The sequence below is a fragment of the Drosophila gunungcola genome (assembly GCF_025200985.1).
Source record: "Drosophila gunungcola strain Sukarami chromosome X unlocalized genomic scaffold, Dgunungcola_SK_2 000056F, whole genome shotgun sequence".
In the NCBI taxonomy this organism is placed as follows: domain Eukaryota; kingdom Metazoa; phylum Arthropoda; class Insecta; order Diptera; family Drosophilidae; genus Drosophila; species Drosophila gunungcola.
In genome coordinates, this window is record NW_026453195.1 from 422,794 (window position 1) to 445,402 (window position 22,609).

Sequence of the window (22,609 nt, forward strand, 5' to 3'; positions counted from 1 at the left end):
GCTCCGCTATTTTGAACAGCTGGCAACCTATACCATCCATCCCTGATCGATTGAAATCAATTAATTTAGTTTTGACAAAAAAATCGAATTTTGAAAAACGTTTTTTGAAAAATTCATTTATGTCCAAATTTCTGACTTTTTTGTAAGGGGGTACATCATCATTTTTTGCAGAAATTTGAAATTCTGAAAAAATTTTAACTGTGAATGCCATTCGATTGGAAATTTTATTACGAATTCAACGGTGTATGACATTCCAACATTTGACCATTATTTCCCAGGGTTTTGACACAAAAACCAAGTTTTTAATGTGTTTTTTGGGATTTTTGGCGATTTTTCAAACATAATTATTTCTGAAGAGTCTTTTTGTTGTAACTTTGCCAAAATAAGACCCAAAGTCAAAGGAGTTGCTATTTTGAACAGCTGGCAACCTATACCATCCATCCCTGATCGATTGAAAACAATTAATTAAGTTTTGACAAAAAAACCGAATTTTGAAAAACGTTTTTTGAAAAATTCATTTATGTCCAAATTTTTGACTTTTTTGTAAGGGGGTACATCATCATTTTTTGCAGAAACTTGAAATTCTGAAAAAATTTTAACTGTGAATGCCATTCGATTGGAAATTTTATTACGAATTCAACGGTGTATGACATTCCAACATTTGGCCATTTTTTCCCAGGGTTTTGACACAAAAACCAAGTTTGGGGGTACATCATCATGTTTTGCAGAAATTTCAAAATGCATTCCCGTTTTTTGAAAATTTTTTTTAAATTTCTAGTGTTCTTGGAGAAATAAGAAAATAAAACATTTTCAAAGAGTCTTTTTGTTGTAGCTCCGCCAAAGAAAGACGTATAGCCATAACAGTGATGGTTTTGTACCGCTTGAAATTTGGCCAAAAGATGGAAGCATCCCATTGGCATTTAGTTTTGTGTTGCAGGTCTGTCAATCGTGTACAACTATTCTTCAAAAAATTTAATGTTTGGCCAGCAATATTTGGCTTGATAAAATGTTGCATACTTTTAAGGAGCCACCATGATGGGTCAGTCGATGGTTGGCAACGCGGAAGTCATGTTGGTAAAAAAGAAAGCAGTGCACTGCTGTTATTGGTCTGTTAACAGTAAGCCCAAAAGTATGCAATATTTTTCAGACTAAATTATTCTAAATGTAAATAGGTTAATAGGTTAGGCTCATTTGACACAACTGCGGAAACACAATTGAATCGAAACTCAAGCAAGTTTATAGAAAAACATATAGACACACATCTTTATTCGAATAGATGACAATTGCTTGGTATAAAAGAAAGTGAGACAAAAAAAAGTTGTATAGATCAGTTAAAATATAAGTAAGTGTAACTAGCGCCAAAGAACGTTTCACGGTACAACAAAGATTCCGCCGATTGGCACCCACTTTCTGTACATCTACTACGCCCGGGCTCTCGCCTCCTCCGTCTGGCCGATCCGATGGTTAGAAGTGGATGTGGATGTGGATGTCGATGTGGGAAGAACAAATGCTTCGAGATTGCTGATTCCACTTGAACACTCGCTGAGGGGAGTTGCAAAAGTTTTGCGGGAGTTGCCGAGTGGGGGTGGGTTTTGGTTGGTTTTAATGCTTAAATGCCGCGGTAGGACCGATGGGCCAAGAAGGCGCTGATGAAGTACAGCACCGCATTGACCAATCCCAAAACGCCGGCCACCATATAGGCGTCGTGCTTCACGTCACGCAACCGGATCAGCAGGAAGGTGGACGAAACGAGGATCAGGATGGCGGCAACGCTGTGGTAAATCAGCTCCTGCAAAAATAATGGGTATTCAAATTTGGTCATGTTTGTAAACTTTATTACTACAAATTATAATAACCAATACAGGACATTTTCTTGTTGTTGTAACGGAAAGTAAGGGAAATATAAAGTATTGAAATGTAGGGAAATAAAACGAAGGAAAAGTAGGGATATATAAATCAGTAAAAAGTAGGGAAATGTATTTGAACAACGGTTTTAAACTCCAAAAGTTGCACAAAACTTGAAGAATCAAGCAAAGCGATATATTTTAAAATCTCGTAAAATTTCTCAAACATCCCAATATGAAAATAAAAAATTTGTTAAGAAATAATTTTTGAATTCAATTTCTATATAAAATTATTAAGATGTGTATTTAAAAGTCCCTTTACTACAGGTTTTCAACCTTATTCATTAAGACACCGAACTATGTAAGTAATTACAAACTTCATTCTATTGTATTTTCCTGATAATTTTCTGTGGTTTTCAACATTTGTTATTCAATATCGCTTTTCTTAGACATTTCTGTAACACGAATAGTACTCACATAGATCGTCTTGGCAATAATGCCACCCGTACTCAGCGACGTGAGGCAGGCAAGGAGTAAGCAAAACGTTCCTATCATAAAGGTCACGGCCATGAGATACTGGAACAGATCCTGCTGGCCCCGGCTGTAATAGCTGCGGTAATCCTGATAGTTATATGCCAGAATACCCACAATGGCGGCACCAATGATCTGCACCAACACAATTCTGGTTAATTTCAATTTAAACGCACTATTGGTATTTAACTCACCAGCTGGAAGAGCTTGAGAATTCCGGGGAAGGTCTTCAGATAGCCCGTGTTCAGGACAATGTAGGAGGTGTTGGTGGTGCTGGTGGTGGTGCGGGTAATGGTCACTGAGTGCGACATCTTGGCTTTGTTTCGGTGGTTCTTTTGGGGGTATTAAAGGTGGGGTCTGAAATCGACAAAACACACTTGGTTAAAAATACAAGTAAAGTATTAGATCAAAACGATGCTGTCATAGCGGGTTTTTTTTATATTTTTAAAATAATTTATTTTGGATAAGATTAAAATTAAATTAAAGTTTTAAAAATATTTCCAACTAGTCATAAATGTTTGCCAAGCACCAAACAACACAAATGCCTGTTTTTTTTTTTTGTGGGTGATTCATGCTGTATATATCAACATGATTACGTTCCATGGCAGATTCCTCTCCTGATAATCAAAGCTTAACCAAGAATAAAAATTTGAGGAAAATATGAGTAAGTCTACTTGTTTTCCAACATCTCGCCCAATATCGTAATTCATATGGCGTGTTTTTGTTCTTTTGGCCAGCTGTTACAGATCGAACGCCCTTGCCACGCCCATCGATCTGCACAGTATCCACACAATGTTTGTGTATTTTCGTCCATCTATTTGTTGCTGTTGCTGTTGCTGTTTTTGTTTTGGATTTTTTGGTTTTTGTCTAATTTTAAAACAATTTTTCAATGCCGGCCTCGGCGAGCGAACGAAACTGGGCAGGCGAAAAAGCGCCAAAAGCGTTATTGAAGCATCAGGCGGCAGTGGGAGAATCGGAATCGGAATCGGTAAAAATCTATTTACTTGACCGATCCGGACGGACCCCTTTCAACAAGTCCCCCCCTTTTCGGGGATCGGCAAGCGAACAGAATAGATAAATCGCTCGTCTATATGTTTGCCTAGGAATGGAGACGGTCAGATGTTTATATATATTCCGTAACGTCATGAACTTTATGGTCTGCTGCCTGCTGTTCGTTGGAAAAGCTGAGAAAAAGCGATCCCGAAATTGGGGCACACACTTAATGTGTACAGATGCTGTGGGTGTGGGGTTTAATGGATAATGTTTGCGAATTCCAGAACCGCTTCATTTCGCCGTTCGATTTGATTAATTCTGGTTAGAGTATATCTGGAAAGCCGATTGTTAATAAAGACTTTATTCCGACTTCAAACGGTGTCCAATTTGTTTACCAATAAAACCAAAAAACCGTGGTAAACAAACAAATAAAACCCGTTTAACGCTGTGCGAAGAAGATAGCTTAAAACAAATAAAACGGAAGGAGTTGGAGTTTAACACACAAAACCTAACATCGTTTATAAATAAACTGATTGAGATTGGAAATTGCCCATTTGGAAATGTTGTTGATGGACAAATCCAAACCATAAAACAAAATAAGGATTAAAACAAATTGAAAGTGTTGAAAAACAAAAATAATTTGTAAATAATAATGAATAGATATGTAAATAAATATCTTAAATAAGGAATAAAATAAATTTAAGGGGTGCCTAAGAATTTCAAAAATTCAGAATCAAAATTAATTAAGAATTTTTGTAATAAAGAGTGAAGGCAAACTCTGAAAACAGAAACCAAACGTGTTTGAAAGTCTCATGGAATGTGGAATGGGATGGGGATTGGATTTTAGAATTCAGGCCTTCCTTAAAATCGACGACGCATTAGTGAAGTCAAGACGATGACGCCATCGGTGACGCAATAACTTACAGACTATTTTGATGATGATGATGATGATGATGATGCTCATCAAAATTCACAGAAGTGATATAAATATGTACACATTGTGTATATCCCAGGGGTGAGGTAAGGGGTTGATAAGGGGTGTGGCCCCAATTCCAAAGCTTTAAACCGAAACCAAAATTAAAAAACAAAACACAGAACTAGAACTGAAACCATGTGCGACATAAGCGAAAACAAAAAACGAAATATTTTGAATGATGATTGGGCGGCGGATTTCCGCCCAAGAATAATATGATATCACGACTTCAACACATATGTATGCTAACCAACTTGGGCAACAGGTTGCTTGGGCCCTTAGAGCTTTTTCTCAAAGAACAAGATAAAAGATGAAAAAGGCCGCTTTTACCAATTTCTAAATAACAACAGCCAATCATTATTGAAAACAAAAAAAACTAAAACCAACTTGCTGATAAGAAAATTTTCTTACTGCATTCACCAGCAAACACGATTCGCATTCGTTTCGCGATTTCGAACTCTGGAAATGATATCATCGCCGCCAATAATAATGCAGTTTAATGGCCAAACAGTGAAAATACTTATAAGAAAAAATAGCAACATTTTATTGCACAGCAAAGTACCAAAAATTCGAAAATCCTCGCGCTTTTTGAATATACAAAAACACAAAAAATAAAATAAAAAAAACACATATAGTACTGGCAAAACAAAAGGGTGTTCCTCTATATCTATAGCTTTTGGTGTGGATCTTACTCTTACTTTTCTCAAAATTCGTCGTAGGACTCGGCCAACTGGTTTTTTTCTCGCACTATACGACTTTTGTGTCTTTTCGCGCGCACGTCGCAAACGAAACTGAAACCGAAAACTGAAAAATAAAAGCGTTTTGGCAGTCGCTGCTTCTGCCTCGATTTTTGCGTCGCAGTCGACGCAGCAGCGAGCGAAAACAAAACAAGAGGTAGCAGAAGGCTTCCAGACGGATTTACTGCGACTCGACCCACCGGATACCCTGGAAAGCACCCGCATTACGTGACAATTACCCGAAAATGATAGCGAATGATAACGGCAACTCTAGAGACTTGAAAGCACTTTAAAAAGTAGTCCAAAATACTAAATTCTTATTGTATGCCTTCATTAGTTAATTTCCTTTTAAATCACCAAAGATTACTGCGACAACCCTGCAAACTTACAAATTTTACAATAATATTACAAGCATCTTTTAACTTAAAATGAAGGTCTACAGACTATTGTTACTAACCAATATTTAATCTCCACTATCTTTTTTTTTTGTATTAGTATTCAAATTGTTAATCACAACTTACAAGCGTTTTAAGCAAAAACCGCAAAAATATTGAAAAAGGGTATGTAATATTAAACATATTTTTAAATTTCCCGAATTGGTAAAGATATATGTTTTACATGTTTATTTTAATTGATATTAAAACATTATTTAAATATTATTTAAGATAAGCAAAAAGGAAAGTAAGAGTAAAATAAAAAAAAAAGAGCAGAGATTTACCCAGATTTGGTATTATAAATATTGGGGATTTCAAGGTAGGAGCTCGGACGTACTCACCTTGGCCTGGTCGATGCTACCCGGAGCTGTTTGTGTGCAGGGAATCCGCAAGGCAATTCAGCCAACGCCAACAAGTTGTGCTCAACGAAAGGCGGCGACCGCATTGACTTGACTGGCTATCGCGGTATAAATGACGCCTGACGTCATGATGTCATCGTGTGAGCGGCCGAACGGCGGGGCGGCCAACCTTAATATTTGTAATCTTCAAGTGCAACTAGGCTCCGGCCACGCCCCCTTGACACTGTTCATTAACCGCCCTCCGATTGTCAATTAAAAAGGAAGTAATTAAACTTGGTAGTCGGTCGCTGGTGGACCATCAAAGCTCCTCAAACTTTTCCTCTGACTCAGCGCCACCTGAATGGAGAGTACACAGAGTGGGTGAAGGCGAAAGAGAGTGCACTGCAAGAAATAAAGGTCTTTGATTTTCATAGAACAACAAAATATTTATAATGACATACCAATCTTTTAAGGTCTGTCATCAACTCTCAGTATTGATGAAATTAATTTTATAGCAATTGAGATTAGGTAAAGACAATGAAAAGCAATTTTTTCCTAAAAAAATAAATATATATATTAGTTGATATAAAAAGTTGCAGATCCTTATTTATAAATGAAACTGAGGCTGCTGCTTTAAAACTAGATTGATTGAACTGTTTTTAAATATTTGTATTATATACATTTTTAAGAAAACATTTGTTTCAACTTTTTGAAATAAAATTTTACCAAAAGCATTTTAAATACTTTTTAGTTCATCCTGTTTTTTGGGACTATAATTTCAAGCCAAATAATTTTTGTTCTCTGTGTAGCAGTAACATTTTGAGAGAGGGCTATGAGTAATGCAGCAATAGCGAAAATCCGCCGCCCCAGTGGGTGGCAGTTATCAGCCAAATAGCTTTTATCAATAACACAAATGAAACACAATGAATGAAAAAACAGAGCTGCTCATCAAGCTGGTAGCGTAATGCATAAGCAATGCGGATCGCCTTCGGAGGAGAACCTTAAGGCATGCAAATACTCACCATGAGTAATGGGCAATTTATAGAGACAAGGCATTAAAATCATGTCAATTATTAGGTTCTTCTATGCATGAAAGAATTTTTCAACTTAGTAAAACTTCATTCTAAGTAGACTGCATAGTTGGTCCAATGCTTTTACCTAAAATAAAATATAGTTTAATATTTAAATAAGAGTTCGAACATTTAAAACCACAGGTTTTGCTTCCTTAAGTTTTTTCAACCTTTTTTTATGAACTCTGCAATTTATTTATTTAAAATAATATATTCAAGCAATAAGATACAAAATTTACCGGGAAAGGGTAAATTTAATTACGGAATCGTAAATAACACTTGCTTGCCTTTGACCCAATATTAAAAAGTCTCTCCGATACACAACAAGTTACCAACCTTAAAAGCGTACCTTCTTCTTCCATTTTAGGGTAAAATAGGTTTGCCGTTACCCATTAACCACATAAGGGGAACATTAGCACTTATTATTTAATTGCATTGATCACTGGTTGAATGAATGTTCGACATGTCGGCATGCATGTCGTGATTATGAATAGTTGTGGGCGAGACGAGTGATTTCTTTTCGGGTGGATCAATGCAATTGCTTAGTACATGCAAGTATCGTCAATTTATTTAATATGTTTATCTTCCTTTCGTTTGAAGAACATTTAAAGAACATTTTCTGATCTGCTTGCGATCAGATAATGATCTTTTTTTGTTGTACTCTTCAACTCTTTTTCAACAAAAGTTAGAACAGAAAAAGCGTTAGAAAACACTAAAGTAATTTCAGAACTAAACAATATCGCTGAACAGTTGCTACTCACCCTGTTTTCTTGGTCTTAATTGCCGATCCCGACGGGCACGAACTTCTTGATCAGATGAAAGATCTTTACTGAGATCCTGTAAAAATACAAAATATTTTAAGGATAATAACAGCATTTTCTTTTTATTTTTTTAAGAAAAAAACAAAAATACAACAATTCTAAATTATTTTGGTGCAGTTTAAAGTGTGCTCTTCTGGCTCAACTTTAAGTTTTAATTTATGTAGTTGAATCAGAAATCTTACAACATTAACATTTCTTATAAAGCACTAGATATGTTAAAGTGTTGGCAAAAGACTATGCTTTGTTTGGATAAAAATTAAATTAATTTTATTAAAATTAAAATTAATTTTATAAGCGAAAACTGTTAGAGATTCTGCACGGCTAAAGAAAATAGAAAATTAAGTGGTATGGTAGATTTTCCCATTTGTTTGAGCTCACTGTTCAGAACCCTAGCATTCTCACAAAGTTTGTATTGTGAAGAATGAAGTTGTTGCTGTGCCTACGCTCCAAATCCCCGTTATCAGTCCATTGCTTCCAATATGCTAAATAAAATTGATTATTATTATGTTATTTGCAAACAAATATATATTGTCAAACCCTTTATAACTTCGGGGAAACATTCGTCACCAGCTGGAAATCGGAAATGCCAACGCAGGTCGGTTTGCAACCTGTTTTATATGGTGGTACAGAAAAAGAACCGAACAAGGAACGCGAAATCGAAGTCGAGAGATCGGAAGATCGGGTGACGGTCGGAGGACGGGAGTCCCCTGGTAGCTCTGGCGGATCGTAAGCTCGAGAATAAATGGCGAAAGCTCGGATCGCTGGCGGTGATAAAACCGGCTGGGCTGATAAGCCGCCGAGAGCAGTTCTCATCCGGCATCAGATCTTGGCACACAATGTTTCCCGCTCGCATTGGATCGCTGTTTTTGGTGGTGACGATGGTGGCGGCGATTCTAGTGATAGTGGCCGCCGGAAAGGCGCGTCATCGGGCGGACAACTGTCCGACCATCAAGCTGAAGCGCCAATGGGGCGGTAAGCCATCGCTGGGCCTCCATTACCAAATCCGTCCCATCCGCTACGTGGTCATCCATCACACGGTCACCGGCGAGTGCAGCGGTTTGATAGAGTGTGCCGATATTCTTCAGAACATGCAGACTTATCATCAAAAGGAGTTGAACTACAATGATATCAGTTACAAGTAAGGCTGGTTTAATAGGCAATAAATAGGCATAATATAGAGGCAGCGCTCTATGTTATGTCTACTTTTGGATTAAGTTTTAAATACCTATAAGGATGTTCGTTATGTTATTTAATAACTTGGCATAAGAAGTAGCTTAAAAATATCTCAGGTTTTTGGTTTATAAGATGAACTAAGTCGGTAGGCTAGTTCTGAATTGAACTGGGACAAAGGCTTAAGGGTTTAATAACTTTAGTTTAGGTTTAATATATAATTATAAATACAAACGGTATTTTTAAGGAAGGGCTAGTAAATACTAATTTTAAGACACTGCAATATAAAAGCGTTGTTCTAGTGGGTTTTCAAGTAACTACCTACCCGAGTAGGCAAAGGTTTAAAGGTTTAATATAAAAAAAAAAACAGGTTTTTAGTTTTTATTTAACATACAGCATATATAAAGGGCTGTTAAATACTTATTTTTAAGCCACAGCAATAGGAAAGCGTAGCTTTAGTGCGTTTTTAAGTAACTACCTACTTGAGTAACCGGCGATCTCTTACAGCTTTCTGATCGGCAGTGATGGCATTGTTTACGAGGGCACTGGCTGGGGATTGCGAGGAGCCCACACCTATGGCTACAACGGCAATGGCACGGGCATAGCCTTCATCGGGAACTTCGTGGGTGAGTTGCTGTGAGCTGATCATCTCCTGCAGATGGAGCACTACATGTCCTCAAACCCCGACAGATAAACTTCCAACGGATGCGGCTCTGCAGGCGGCCAAAAGTCTTCTGGCCTGCGGGGTGCGACAGGGGGAGTTGAGCGAAGATTACGCCCTGATCGCCGGTTCCCAGGTGATCAGCACCCAGAGTCCAGGACTGACGCTTTATAACGAGATCCAGGAGTGGCCGCACTGGCTTTCAAATCCCTGAAATTCCACAAAAATACACTCTCTTCGTTGTGACGAAAGCTTCGATAACCGATTGACGGGCAGCTGGAATTTACAGTTATTAATGGCCTTCCAATACACTTCCATTAAAAAAACGCATACTTTTGTGCATTCAACTTTAATGTAAAGCGTAAATCATAATTAAACGACAAATAATAAGAGACCGTAAACATTTCTGCACATTTAAATAATGCTTTAAAAGACAGCAAAATAAAATCTCTTGGATATTATTAAAAAAAAAACTATTGATTTTTAAAACTATAATATGAAAGTTATGCGAATAAACTACAAATATATACACTTAATTTGAGAAAAATAATATAAATTAAATAATTCCTTATGTGTTGATCTCTAAAGAAAAGCCAATCAAAAAATTAAAGTTAATAAAAATATTAACAAATTGTATATCCTGAGAAAATTTGTTTCTGACCTTTCCTTTTGCTCTGTTCTTTTTTTACCGAATATAAAAAACCACCCTTTTTAAATTGTTTAGTTGTTCCTTGACATTGGAATTAACGTTCCTAAACTTACGTTCCTAAGCTTACGTTGCTAACCTTGCGTTCCTAATCGCACGTTTCTAGCCGATATAAATCCGATGTTTTTTGGGTGCAACTCTAAATTCTTGGCGCGAATGAATTTAAATGGCGTGGCGGCCATCTTTGTTTTTTTGTACCAGAGGCGTTGTCGAAAAAGAATTGGGGGTTTTGGAGGTTAACGATCCTCCCGGCAGCAATTTGAACACAATATAGATATAAGGCATTATTTAAAAGTTCAGATTACCATTTAACCACTAACAAATAGCATTCAAATAAAATAAAAGCCGCCAAAAGGAATTCTAAAAGAGTTTTATGGATAAAGACCCCTCGCAAAAAAATTTAGCATACGCCACTGTGACTTAAAGGACGGCGGATGACCCAATCCCAGCCGTTTCGCTAATTCAAAATGGCGTCCTCAAGCTGATCGATAACGGATGAGTTTGCCATGTGCTTTTCATTTGGATTTCAGTGCGGTAAGAATAAGGTGCGAAATATTTCCGAGCAAAAATTGGCCAACAAATGGAGGACTTCAAGAAGATCTGGCAGAGAAACTGCTCCAGCTCAAGCAGCAATGCGAAGGATGTCATCCGCCCGCTGGTGGAAGACAACTGCTCCGAATTTGTGTTGGCCCATGCCAGACGCGAGCTGCGTCCAGCTCGCCAATTCACAGAGGTCTGCCTGCTGCCGCACATCCTGGAGCGCATGAGGAAACTGGGCTTGGACAAACTGCTCCGCCTGCAGAGCTACACATGGCCACATTTGGCCGGAGGAGCCGAACAAGGCGCCATGATTGTGGGTGCTTCGGGCAGTGGTCGCACCCTTGCGTACATGCCACCCGTTTGCCATGCGGTTTTCAAGGCCATCACGGAAAGCATGAGCCAGCTGAAGGATCTGGAGCCGGGAGCCTGGCCGCAGGGGCAGCTTGGCCCCATAGCCCTGATTCTGGTGCCCGATCTGGGTCGCGTCCGCCAAGTGAGCGACCTGTGCCACGCCCTGCTGCCCAGGGCATTTAACGAGGAGTGCTTCACCCTAACCCTCAACGTTCCCTCGACCAAGAGTTCGGAGTTCTTTCTGCGGCTCCTGAATGGAGTGGGTTGCCTGGTGACCACCCCTACCCAGCTGGTCTGGTTATGGCAGGAGGCTCCTTGTCTGAGGCGCTTTTCCGACCTTCAGTTCCTGGTCTACGATGATGTGGATCTGATGTCCGCGGATCAGCTGGAGGGCGTGCAGAAGGTGCTGCGGAAGATCATGCCCCTAACACACTCGCCCCAGGTGGTGATGGTGTCCCAGTCATATAGCTCCACGCTAATGGCCAAACTAAGAGCACTCAATGGCAACCCTGCTCTGGTCATCGGCGACATAATGGAGGCAGCTCTGTACGGTGGAACACGCATGAATGTTTCTCTGGTTCGCTCATCAGCCAAAGTCAATGCAGTGGTCCAGTTGCTGCGCCAACGTCCTCCCCACGAATACCGCACGGTGATTCACTGCGTCGATGATTGGCATATGCAGCGCCTAGAGAAGGCTCTGAGGGATCAGGCCTACAACTGCCAGCCCTACTACCAGAACTCAAACCTGCCTGCTCTCCAGCAGGTGCCGAATAGTCGCGGCGTTATTTTACTATGCACAGACAACTGCAAGGAGCTGAGCATCCGAGATGCGCACACCCTGATCCACTACAGCATGAGCGACTCGTGGAGCAAGTTCAAAATGAGACACCTCATGCTGTCCGGCAATCTAAGCAACAGTCTGGCAGCCAAAGCCAACCCAGTGAAGGTGCCATTGCATTCTCTGGTGCTCCTTGACGAAAACAACCACCAGGAACTTCCGCTTCTTGTGGACTTTGTGCAGCTGCACCAGGAGGTGGATCCCGGCGTAGTGGCGGTGGCCAAGCGTATACGCCAGGAGATGGACAAAGCCAAGAGCGACCAGCAAGCTCTGTGCAGCCAGATTCTAGTGCTGGGCAAGTGCTACGATCCAGTCTGCCAGGATCGTCATAACGTAAGTCATTTGGACAGACGTCCTGACCACATACCTGCATCCGGAGATGTCAAGGTGCAGTTGGTTAAGGTTTACTCGCCGACGCACTTTTGCGTTCGCCTACTGGAGCACATGCCGCTGCAAGGCAGCTGGCAGACGCTGCCCCATCCGGAAGTGCAGGAGATTCGCATGCTGCACAAGCTGGAAATGGCATCGACTCACTACTGGCCACCGGTGGTCGGAGCCATCTGTATATACCAAAGCACGATCGCTAAGGAGCGGGTTCGCGTGCTGGCAGTGGCGACCATACAGAACGTCAATATAGTCCAATCCGATTTGCCGGTGAAAGTCCAGGCCGTGGACGTGGACACGCGCATCTTCTCCACCACCTGCGGACTTCTGTTCCAGTGTCCGGAGTCAGTACAGCGGGAGCCACCGTTGGCCAGCGATCTGCGATTGCTCGGGTTGGTGCCGTACACCGGGGAACGCAGCTGGACTGAAGAGGATGGCCGCAATGTCAAGTTAATGCTGACCCAATTGCCCAAGGACTACTTTCTTCAGTCCAAAATTCAGTTCGCCACCGCAGGCACACTGTACGTCCGGGATCTGGTGGCCATCGTGTATGAGGACCAACTCGATGTGCATCTGCCGCGTCTGAATCTTGCCGAGGAACTTGTCAAGACCACTTTGGCAAAAAGATGTGAGAAAGCGGCCAACATGATCCTGAACTTTTTCGGGGAGGTGTTCATAGAAAAAGATATAGGAGAGAAGGAGGAGAAGGATGTTCTGGAGCAGAAGTTGCTGGAAACTAAACCTACGATTGAAGACGCATCAAATAACCAGACGGCCAAACCATCCGTCAAAACTAAAGAAGGTGCCGGGCCGAAATCAAAAAAAGAACCAATTGCCGTGCTGAACGAGTGTTTTGTAAACTGCGCCCTCTTACAGAAGGGAGATCCTACCTCATCGTCCAGACAGGACTCCACTCAAGCGGGCATCGATCCAGTTAACCAAGCTCAGACACAATCCCCAATACCGCACATGGTGGTACGACCGTTGATCTACCATCAGAACACCACTACCTGGGAATTTGACTTGTACGTAATAGGAGGTGATTACGATTTCGGTTATTTGAACGAAGACAGCGATGAAAGTGAAGACGAAGACAGCGATGAAAGTGAAGACGAAGAGCAGAATCTGGACGACATTGATCGTTAAGACTACAGTGAAATACCCGAATAACAAACTTAAAAATGAATTTTAAACGTTTCGCGTTTAAATCAAACTTCAATTGATTCACAAAAATTTTAAATCTTTTTTTTACATTGCTTTAACGAAAATGTAAATCTGTATTTCTGCGTAAACCGACTTGCTCAACACTGTTCAAAGATAAACAAAATGATCAAACTGCATTTATTCACAAAAGGTTGTAATTTTTTTTTTTTTTACTTTTTTTACGAAGATCTTTATATGTATCTGTGTAAACTAACTTTAACGAAAATGAAAATTTATGAATCTGTGTAAATTGACTGATTCAATACTGATCAAAGAACAAAGTAATCAAACGTTGTTTTGAAATCACTTAACAGAAACTTTCTTCTTGTTTAAACAAAAATGAAGTCAGTATATCTGTGTAAATTGACTTGTTCAACTCTGCTCAAAGATAAACAAAATGATCAAACTGTATTTATTCACAAAAAGATGTAATTTTTTTTCATTACTTGTTTTAACGAAAATGAAGTCTGTATATCTGTGTAAATTGACTTGTTCAATACGTTCAAAGATAAACAAAATGATCAAACTGCATTTGTTCACAAAAAGTTGTAATTTTTTTTTTTTTACTTATTTTAACGAAAATAAAAATCTATATTTGTGTAAACTGGCTTTTTCAATACTGATTAAAGAAGAACAGAAACATAAACTTACTGAAATAAATAAACGGCTGTTTTGAGTAGGTTTTGTTTTTTTATTTAATATTTTTCTACCTGTTTATTTTGTGTCATAATTTACAAAAAGTTTTCGGTTTTGGTCATAAAAATATATATGAATATATAGATAGTAATATATGCATGACAGCGGTCTTTATATTTGGATACAAAAGTTAAGAAACTTTTGAAACATTTTGCTGGCGAAAACAACTTAGCGGGTTGATTAAACCATAGTTTATATGGAAAACGCTACATATAGTGTTTGGTGTTTACTGGTTGAATGACGCACTTAAGTTATCCCGTTTACTTTTTCTCTTCAAACTTATAACTAGGGTCTTGCTACTAACTTTAGGCCAGAGAAAAAATAGTAAAAAAATTTAAAAATCCGTTGCATAGGAGTGACAAGAAACTTTAAAGTAAACAATAGCAATCAAGCATCAAGCAAATAATAACTTTTACATCCTGTCCCGCATTTCAAGTTTTATCTTATATGTGCAAATAGAAATGGGGTGAAATTCGCTTTCCATTAAATTCTTTTTAACTTTCTCAGAAAAGCGAAACTATTTCCATGGCGTATTCGGCGAACATAAGTTGAAATTGGAAATGAAAGCAGTAATGACTTTTATCTATTTGAGATATCTATCAGCTATGTTTTGCGGACTTTAAATGGTTTTTAATTGCCCTCCACCTTCCGTAGATCGATCGTAAACGGGTCTTAACTACGGCTCGACCTTTCTGGGGATCGGGATGTGCTGGGGGAACTGCCCCCGTCCTCCTTTCCTCAGTCGTCGCTCTCCTCGAACGTGGGACTGCTGGGCGAGTAGGCCGGACTTGTGGGACTATAGTGTGATGGCGCCGTCGGAGAGTACATAGGCGACGTGGGCGAGTAGTTGCGGGCCGTGGGCGTGTACGTTGGCGAGGTGGGCGAGTACTTGGTGCTGCTCGGCGAGTAGATGGACATGTTGGGCGAATACCTCGGACTCGTCGCCGAGTAGGTCGATCCTGTGGGACTGTATTGGTTCGAGGGCGAGTGCTGCGGTGAGCTGGGCGAATAGAGCGGTGAGGTCGGCGAGTACTTGGGCGAGGCCGGCGAGTACTGCGGCGATCCTGGTGTATATTGCGGTGACCCAGGCGAGCCATCATACGACGGTGATGGCGGCGAGTACGTGGGCGATGTCGGCGAGTACTTCACCCCTGTCTGAGAGTAAGCTGGCGAGGCCGGTGAATAATGCGGCGAGGCTGAGTAGTTCGGACTGGTCGGCGAGTAAGAGGGTGTAACGGGCGTATAGTTCGGACTCGTAGGCGAGTACGAAGGCGACGTCGGCGAATAGCAAGGCGATGTAGGTGAGTACGAAGGACTCGACGGCGAGTAGGATGGTGATGTCGGCGAGTAGGACGGTGAATTGGGAGAATAATTGGACGAGCTGGGCGAATACGCATTGCCCGGCGAGTACATGTTGCTACCGCTGCCAGCAAATGACGGGCTCGACTGGAAGTGCGAAGTGGGAGAGTACACCGGAGATGTTGGAGAGTATCCAGACGAAGATGGCGAGTAACCCGTCGACTGGGGATTGAAGTTAGGCGTTGTGGATGCATAACGTGGACTTGCAGCCGCATATAGCGGCGATGTCGGCGAATAGTTCGGACTCGAAGGCGAGTAATTGGGAGAGGCTCCGCCGGGCGATGAGGCCGTGTAGTTCGGACTTGTTGGGGAGTATGAGGGAGACACGCTCGGCGAGGTCGGGAAGTACGGCGACATCGAGGGACCCGGTGAGCTGGGCGATGAGCCCGGATGAGCTGGCGACCAGCTGGGCGACATACCGGAGGCATCCGAGGCTGCCGAAGGCGAGAAACTGGGTCCGCCGGGAGTCATGGCGCTCACTGTGAACACAAGAAAGAAAGAGAGGGAAAAGTTTAGTTGCGGATATCGAAATAAGTAAACTAAAGCCTATATTTTCAAGTATACGATTTAAAGGTATTTGTTATTTAGTTTCTGTTATTATCGTTACGTAATTTATATGCCAAATTGGCTTTTTAAGCACTAAATAAAAAAATTAGGAAAATGACTTGTAAATTGAAACTACAACAGCAATTATAAGACAAGAAATGTACTCACCATGACCTGGTGGCGAGAAGTAACGCGGCGTGTTGCAATTGACCCACGGCGTCATTGGTGGCGTCATGCTCGGCGTCGATCCGCCGCCGATGAACATGGCGGCGCCGCCCAGCATGCTGCTGCCTAGCGTGTTGGGGATCTCGATGCCGAAGCGACACTTCTCCGCATCTAGCAACAGGTCGAAGCAGCCGGTGCCCATCTTGGGCAGCTGGCCCATAATGATGTTCTCGGACACACCCCTCATGGGATCCGTTTCTGCGTGGGCGGCGGCATCCATCAGCACGTCCACCGTCTCCTCGAAGGAGCAACGCATAAGGGCACCGGTGTCCTGCCTGTTGATGCCGTGACGGGTGATGGCCATCAGATGGCCCTTGGCGGTCATCACGTCGCACAGGAGGGCCAAGTGGCGGTAGTTCACGTACAGGCCGTAGAACTGCAGCACGGCGTTCATCTCCTTCTCGACGGACTTTCGCACCGCCTCGATGCCCAGCACCTGGAAGATCTCGCAGATATCGTTGGACGACGTCCGAATGGGATCCACGTCGCGCTCGGACAGCACCTTCATCATCGAGGTGCCGTCCGTCTCGAGCAGCCACTCGCCAATGGCCTTGAACTCTCCGGTCTCGGTGATCACGATGCGCTTCTTGCTGTCCGTCTGCGGCAGATGCATGTACACCTTGCCGATGGCCTCGATGCCCTGCAGCGTCATGTCCGACAGCATGTTGGCCTCAATGCAGCGCAGGAACATGTCGTCCTCCATCTTGTCGACGGCCTCGTCCTCGTCCTGGAACTTGTTCTCCTCGTTGTTCATGATCCTGATGCGCAGCACCAGCTTATCGGCATTGTCGTCGTTGAAGATGCAATTGAGGTCCTCGCCGAAGCCCACGTTGATCTTCTCAGCAATCTGCTCCATGGTCAGCTTCTTGTCCGTCATCCGCTTGCGATCCAGCTCGATACGGAGCAGCCAGGGCGAGATGCGGGTGGGATCAAAGTCGGGCATTTCGTAGTAGACATTGACGAACTCCTGATCCTCGGATATCACCGTTCTCTGCGGATCCGGATCGTAGTAAATAGCCGTATTGGCCGTGACCTTGCGCAGCGTGGTATGCTCCAGCCGGCACAGCACATTCTTAGCCTTCTCCGCATCGCGGGCGGCTCCGCCAGTGAGGAACACGGTTAGCGACGGAGCCTTGGGCTTCTTGGATATATTGATGATCTCCTTGAGACGCGGCACACCCAGTGTCACGTTCTTCGAGGACACACCAGCGAAATGGAAGGTGTTCAGTGTCATCTGGGTGGCGGGCTCACCCAAACTCTGGGCAGCCAAGGCACCCACCATCTCGCCCGGATTGGCCTGGGCCTGCTGGAAACGCGTCTCGATTTCTCCGATCAACCACTCAAAGGCCTCGGTGGACAGACGGAACTCCTCCGAGACGTATTTCGTACACAGCGTTGAGCGGATCAGGCACTGAAACAGCAGCGTGGCGTTCTCGTTGGCCTGCTTCGATATCCGATCGTTGCCCGTCACAATGACACACCGTTCGAGCAATCCCTTGACGCCCTTGATCACCCGCATGGGCGAGAGATCCGTGGGCAGGCGCTTGTTGATGTGGAAGATCTTCTGGACGTTCCAGATCATGCGCTGCAGGTTGCAGGGCAGCACCACCTTGGAGTCGCCGTTGGGGAAGATTTGCCGCAGGCTTTCACGATCGCCGACCAGGCGATCCCACTCCGACTCCAGCTCCTGGATGGCTTCGCTGCTGTCGGTCATCTCCTTGATCACATCGTCCGTGAACACCTTCCTCATGTACCGCTCGTTGCTCCAGTCGAACTTGAAGCGCTTCTCGAACGCCTTGTTCGACAACTTCACCGTGGGCATGTTCTGGAACTCCACCAGCTCGCCGCACAGGCCGTCCTCGCCGTAACGAAGCTGGATGAGCTGGCCCACCGAGTTACGCACCGTTCCGTCGTAGTTGACCATCACCGACTCCATAGCCTTGATGAGACGACGCTGGATGTAACCGGTTTCGGCTGTCTTCACAGCGGTATCAATCAGACCCTCACGACCGCCCATGGCGTGGAAATAGAACTCGGAGGGCGTCAGGCCGGCCAGATACGAGTTCTCCACGAAGCCACGCGACTCGGGACCGTAATCGTCCTTGATGAAGTGGGGCAGCGTGCGCTTGCGGAATCCGTAGGGGATTCGCTTACCCTCCACGTTCTGCTGGCCCACACAAGCAATAACCTGGAAACAGAAACAATCCAGGCGGTCAGAATTGAGGGGTCTCAAATGAATTGAAAAACTCTAGCTCACCTGTGAGATGTTAATGTTGGAACCCTTGGAACCGGACACCACCATGGCCTTCAGATTGTTGTACTCTGTGAGGGACTTCTTGGCCGAGCCACCAGTCTTGTCACGAGCATCGTTCAGGATACGGTTCACCTTGTTCTCGAACGTCTGACGCAGAGTGTTGCCCGGCGTGGGCTCGAGCTCCATGTTGTGGGCCTTCTGGATAACGTTTATCACGTCGTCCTTGGCCTTCTTGATGGCCTGCTGGATCTCGTTGTAGGTCTGCGGATCGGCAATGGTGTCACCAATACCGATGCTGTGGCCCTCGAGCAGCAGCCAATTGTTGATCACGGTCTGAATGTTGCCGTAGAACCGACCGGCGATATCGTGACCGAGTTCCAGGAAACAGATATGCAGCAGCGAACCGGCCGATGTACCCAGCGTCTTCTTGCAGAGAATGCCCATGATGAGCTCGCCGTGCTCCACCATTACCTTGGTGTCGCCGGGCGAGATCCACTTGTAGGGTCCGTCGTCCTCCTCGTCCGGATGCGTGGAGTGCGTACGTATCATGTTCACGTTGCCGGGGATGATCAGAGAGAAGATCTGCTTGCCCGTCCACAGGGGACGCGGCTTGAGGATGCACGGCTGCGGCATTTTGCCGTCCCACGTGGGCAGGAACATGAGCAGATTCATCACCTGCTCGCGCGTGATGAACACATCGCGCTTGGTCATCTTGCGCACCGCCGTCAGTGTGTCCTGCACGATGCCCATGACGGGTTTGTTCGCCTGCGGCGTGATGATCTGCCTTGGCGTGATGTGGATGTTCTCCACCTCGGCGCGCGTCTCCATGGACTGCGGCACGTGCAGATTCATCTCGTCGCCGTCGAAATCGGCATTGTAGGGCGATGTGCAGGAGAGGTTCATGCGGAACGTCGACCAGGGCAGCACCTTCACCCTGTGCCCCATCATACTCATCTTGTGGAGCGTCGGCTGTCGGTTGAAGATCACCAGATCGTCGTCGCGCAAATGCCGCTCCACCTTGTAGCCGCACTGCAGATGGAGGTCAGAGGATTTCGGATGGAAGCGAAGATCGATACGCTCGCCATTGTCGCGCACAATGTACTTGGCTCCCGGATACTGGGAGTTGCCCCTCCGCACCAGCTCCTGCATGCGATCGATGTTGAAGGGAGTGACCAGCTCGGGGAAGGTCAGATTCTGGGCAATGGAACGCGGCACACCGACCTGATCGATACGCAGATTTGGATCCGGGGTGATGACAGTACGGGCGGAGAAATCCACACGCTTGCCCATCAAGTTGCCACGAATCCTGCCTTCCTTGCCCTTGAGACGCGCCTTGATGGCTTTGAGAGGTTTTCCCGACTTCTGCATGGCCCTGGGCATTCCGGGCATGTCATTGTCCACCAGCGTGGCCACGTGGAACTGGAGCATCTTGATGTTCTCCTGGATCACGTGCGCCGCCGCTCCACTGGCCTCGTTCTTGCGAAGCTCGTTGTTCGCCTTGATGATGTCGGACAGCTTGTGGGTCAAATCGTCCTGATTCTTGGCCGCACCGAACATCACGACCGCCGGACGCACGGCCAAAGGTGGAACGGGCAGGACGGTGACGATCATCCAATCGGGACGAGCGTACTTGGGATCCATGCCCAGGATGAAGCACTCCTCGTCGGTGATGTGCTTGAGGATCTCCCAGACACGCTCCGCCGACACCACGATCTTCTTCTCCTGAGAATCCTCGTTGGGATGCTTCCACTCGGCGGTGAGATCCAGTCCCGTCCGCCGGATCGACGGCTGGTAGTGACCGCAACCGCCGTGACCGGGCTTCTTGTTCGGATCCGGCTGCTGGTTCTCCTTGGTCAGGTCCATGTCCTCGCCGCCCTCGCAAATCGTCTTGCCCTTGCACAGATCGTACACATAGGCCAGACGCTTTCGCGGCTGTCCCTTGGACTTCATTACGATCTCCTTGATCTTGGGATTGTGCGGCGAGACCAGCATCTTGGAGCAGTAGAAGCACACGCAGCGCAGGATCTTAATCGTCTTGGTGATGAAGCCGATGTGGAACACCGGTTTGGCCAGGTCGATGTGTCCAAAGTGGCCGGGGCATTCGGTCATGTTGCCGGCGCACGTCTGGCAGCGCGACGTCCTGTCGATGACGCCCTGGCGCGGATCCATCAGACCGCCCAGTTTGGGTCGACCACCCTCCATCGTCTCGGCGAACTGGACGCCGCCCTCGGTGACGGACATGCGGCGCTGCAAGCAGAAAGGGTGTTCCATGAGTCATTCAAGTTCGATATATACAAGATATTAATAGAAACTTAACAGGATTACAAAGGATTACAAATTATTAATTTTATACTATCTCTTTTTTCGGTTATCTTGACTACTTTTTTAATACTATATTATTATAATATTAATATATTATAAAAATATCGAAATATTATTGAATTTGTACATCTCCTTAATGTAAGAGTGAGAAAAAGTTACAGATGTAGGATACATACATTTCTAAAAAATGTTTTTTTTTTAAATAAGCTCAGGCTTGCGAAAGATTTACAATGGAAAATTTGTGGAATTTATGATTTATCCGTTTAACCGTTGTAAAAAAACTTTTTGTTGAATTTAAGAACCCGATAAGTGTTATAGCTTATTATAAAAAAGTAAACATCAAGACAGATTTGTTGTATTTTAACCCTATCAAAGTAATTAATACTTTGGGTAGAGGGCTATTTATAGATTTCTAGTATTTATAAAAAAAGCCAAGTATATTGTTTTACTGAAGGAATATGGAGTTTTAATTTACCACAATGTGTGTGTTGATTATTATCTATGTAAACATAATTTTGATTAGTCTATAATGAGGCTCAACTTGTTGCATTTTGAACAGAAAACTTATCTGTATACTTTATTTAAGGAAAAACTACAGCTTAACGTCAAAATTATTAACATGAAATTCACTGATCTTAACCTAGTCTTACTTATTTTAAGCAAATGGTTATAGTGCTTTCTCTTTTGGTTATAATAATATTTGTTCAAATTGACTTATGAAGGACACCTAACTGAAAAGGCAAGGTATTTTGCCGACCAAGATCCATTACACTCTTAACAAAACAAATCAAACATCCTAAATATCCGAAATATAGAGGATGTGTTCCCGACCCAGATCGATCCCCATAAATAATGGAACGCGTGCCCAACTCGATTGCCTTAGATTTAACCTCGCACAGAGGGCAACAAAATATGCGTATATTTAATAATATCCATTTATTTGCAAATATCCCCCCAATTAAATGCGTTTTGGGCGATTGCGATTTTTTATTCTCGTTAGCAATTTTTTTTTTCAATATGGCGTCGGACGAAGCTGCACTTACAATTTCATCAGGTGACAAAATACCGAACTGTACGCGCTTCACCTGGCGCAGGGGCGCCTTCGAGTCCGTGGTGGTGCTCATCCTGCTCGGCGGAAGTGGTGGCCACTAGCGCGGGGAAACTGTCGACGGCGACTGCGATTCCCAGAAAGTGGGGCTGCGCTGCTTTCTGTTTTTCTGCTGCGTCGTCACACTTTTCACCTCGTGCAATCGAACGAAAAAAAAAAGGAACTGCCCGTCGCGAATTTGCGGGAGCGTTGGCAAAAACAAAGCTGGGTAAACAATCACTGTTTGTTGCTGGCTCCCAGGCCTTGCATTCTACAACTTTCGTTCTCTACAGACGGTTGCGAGTGCGAATTACCCCTTTTTTCACGCGATGCGATGTTAAAACGCGGACAACGCCGACCGATAAGTGTGACCGCAGCGTCGATGTTCAAAAAGACCACGGCAGAATACGGTCACGCGACGTAGGTTGCCAGCATGTTAAATGGCTTTGGTTGGCTATAGCTAGATTTTAAGACAGGCACTTTCGTATTCAAAACAGATGCATTTGTCTCAGCGATTTTGAATAAA

The 22,609-nt window shown here is 44.0% G+C and overlaps 4 protein-coding genes across 6 annotated transcripts; 2 read left to right on the plus strand and 2 right to left on the minus strand.

The window, feature by feature from the left end:
* Window positions 1-1,235: 1,235 nt before the first annotated feature.
* On the minus strand, window positions 1,236-6,174 carry LOC128261146 (uncharacterized). 3 transcript variants are annotated; one of them, XM_052994640.1, is made up of 4 exons: window positions 5,854-6,174; window positions 2,570-2,732; window positions 2,322-2,510; window positions 1,236-1,789 (listed from the first exon to the last, which is right to left on the minus strand). In XM_052994640.1, exons 2-4 carry the CDS (start codon window positions 2,684-2,686, stop codon window positions 1,610-1,612), a joined length of 486 nt encoding a protein of 161 aa, XP_052850600.1. In that variant the 5' UTR covers window positions 2,687-2,732; window positions 5,854-6,174; the 3' UTR covers window positions 1,236-1,609. The 3 variants fall into 3 exon arrangements, with proteins under 3 accessions (XP_052850600.1, XP_052850597.1, XP_052850599.1); XM_052994637.1 differs by lacking the exon at window positions 5,854-6,174 and adding an exon at window positions 5,040-5,172; XM_052994639.1 differs by lacking the exon at window positions 5,854-6,174 and adding an exon at window positions 5,034-5,127.
* Window positions 6,175-8,560: 2,386 nt separating this feature from the next.
* Window positions 8,561-9,973, plus strand: LOC128261145 (peptidoglycan-recognition protein SA). The gene is made up of 3 exons (XM_052994636.1): window positions 8,561-8,879; window positions 9,419-9,537; window positions 9,602-9,973. Exons 1-3 carry the CDS (start codon window positions 8,578-8,580, stop codon window positions 9,784-9,786), a joined length of 606 nt encoding a protein of 201 aa, XP_052850596.1. The 5' UTR covers window positions 8,561-8,577; the 3' UTR covers window positions 9,787-9,973.
* An 849-nt stretch (window positions 9,974-10,822) lies between these two features.
* On the plus strand, window positions 10,823-13,708 carry LOC128261141 (putative ATP-dependent RNA helicase BoYb). Its single transcript, XM_052994629.1, has one exon. The coding sequence runs from the start codon at window positions 10,859-10,861 to the stop codon at window positions 13,535-13,537; it is 2,679 nt and encodes an 892-aa protein (XP_052850589.1). The 5' UTR covers window positions 10,823-10,858; the 3' UTR covers window positions 13,538-13,708.
* Window positions 13,709-14,307: 599 nt separating this feature from the next.
* On the minus strand, window positions 14,308-22,468 carry LOC128261164 (DNA-directed RNA polymerase II subunit RPB1). The gene is made up of 4 exons (XM_052994706.1): window positions 22,040-22,468; window positions 18,678-20,921; window positions 16,364-18,608; window positions 14,308-16,128 (listed from the first exon to the last, which is right to left on the minus strand). Exons 1-4 carry the CDS (start codon window positions 22,118-22,120, stop codon window positions 15,029-15,031), a joined length of 5,670 nt encoding a protein of 1,889 aa, XP_052850666.1. The 5' UTR covers window positions 22,121-22,468; the 3' UTR covers window positions 14,308-15,028.
* Between the last annotated feature and the right edge of the window lie 141 nt (window positions 22,469-22,609).

Excerpts from the sequence above, each read along its gene's own strand:
- LOC128261146 (XM_052994640.1), bottom strand. The coding sequence starts at position 2,686 with ATGTCGCACTCAGTGACCATTACCCGCACCACCACCAGCACCACCAAC. Across the intron at positions 2,511-2,569 it reads TTCTCAAGCTCTTCCAGCTG|ATCATTGGTGCCGCCATTGT; the intron begins GTGAGTTAAATA and ends GTGTTGGTGCAG. Across the intron at positions 1,790-2,321 it reads TTATTGCCAAGACGATCTAT|GAGCTGATTTACCACAGCGT; the intron begins GTGAGTACTATT and ends TTATTTTTGCAG.
- LOC128261141 (XM_052994629.1), top strand. The coding sequence starts at position 10,859 with ATGGAGGACTTCAAGAAGATCTGGCAGAGAAACTGCTCCAGCTCAAGC.
- LOC128261164 (XM_052994706.1), bottom strand. The coding sequence starts at position 22,120 with ATGAGCACCACCACGGACTCGAAGGCGCCCCTGCGCCAGGTGAAGCGC. Across the intron at positions 20,922-22,039 it reads TTTTGTCACCTGATGAAATT|CGCCGCATGTCCGTCACCGA; the intron begins GTAAGTGCAGCT and ends TTCTGCTTGCAG. Across the intron at positions 16,129-16,363 it reads CTTCTCGCCACCAGGTCATG|TGAGCGCCATGACTCCCGGC; the intron begins GTGAGTACATTT and ends TTGTGTTCACAG.
- LOC128261145 (XM_052994636.1), top strand. The coding sequence starts at position 8,578 with ATGTTTCCCGCTCGCATTGGATCGCTGTTTTTGGTGGTGACGATGGTG. Across the intron at positions 8,880-9,418 it reads TACAATGATATCAGTTACAA|CTTTCTGATCGGCAGTGATG; the intron begins GTAAGGCTGGTT and ends GATCTCTTACAG. Across the intron at positions 9,538-9,601 it reads CTTCATCGGGAACTTCGTGG|ATAAACTTCCAACGGATGCG; the intron begins GTGAGTTGCTGT and ends AAACCCCGACAG.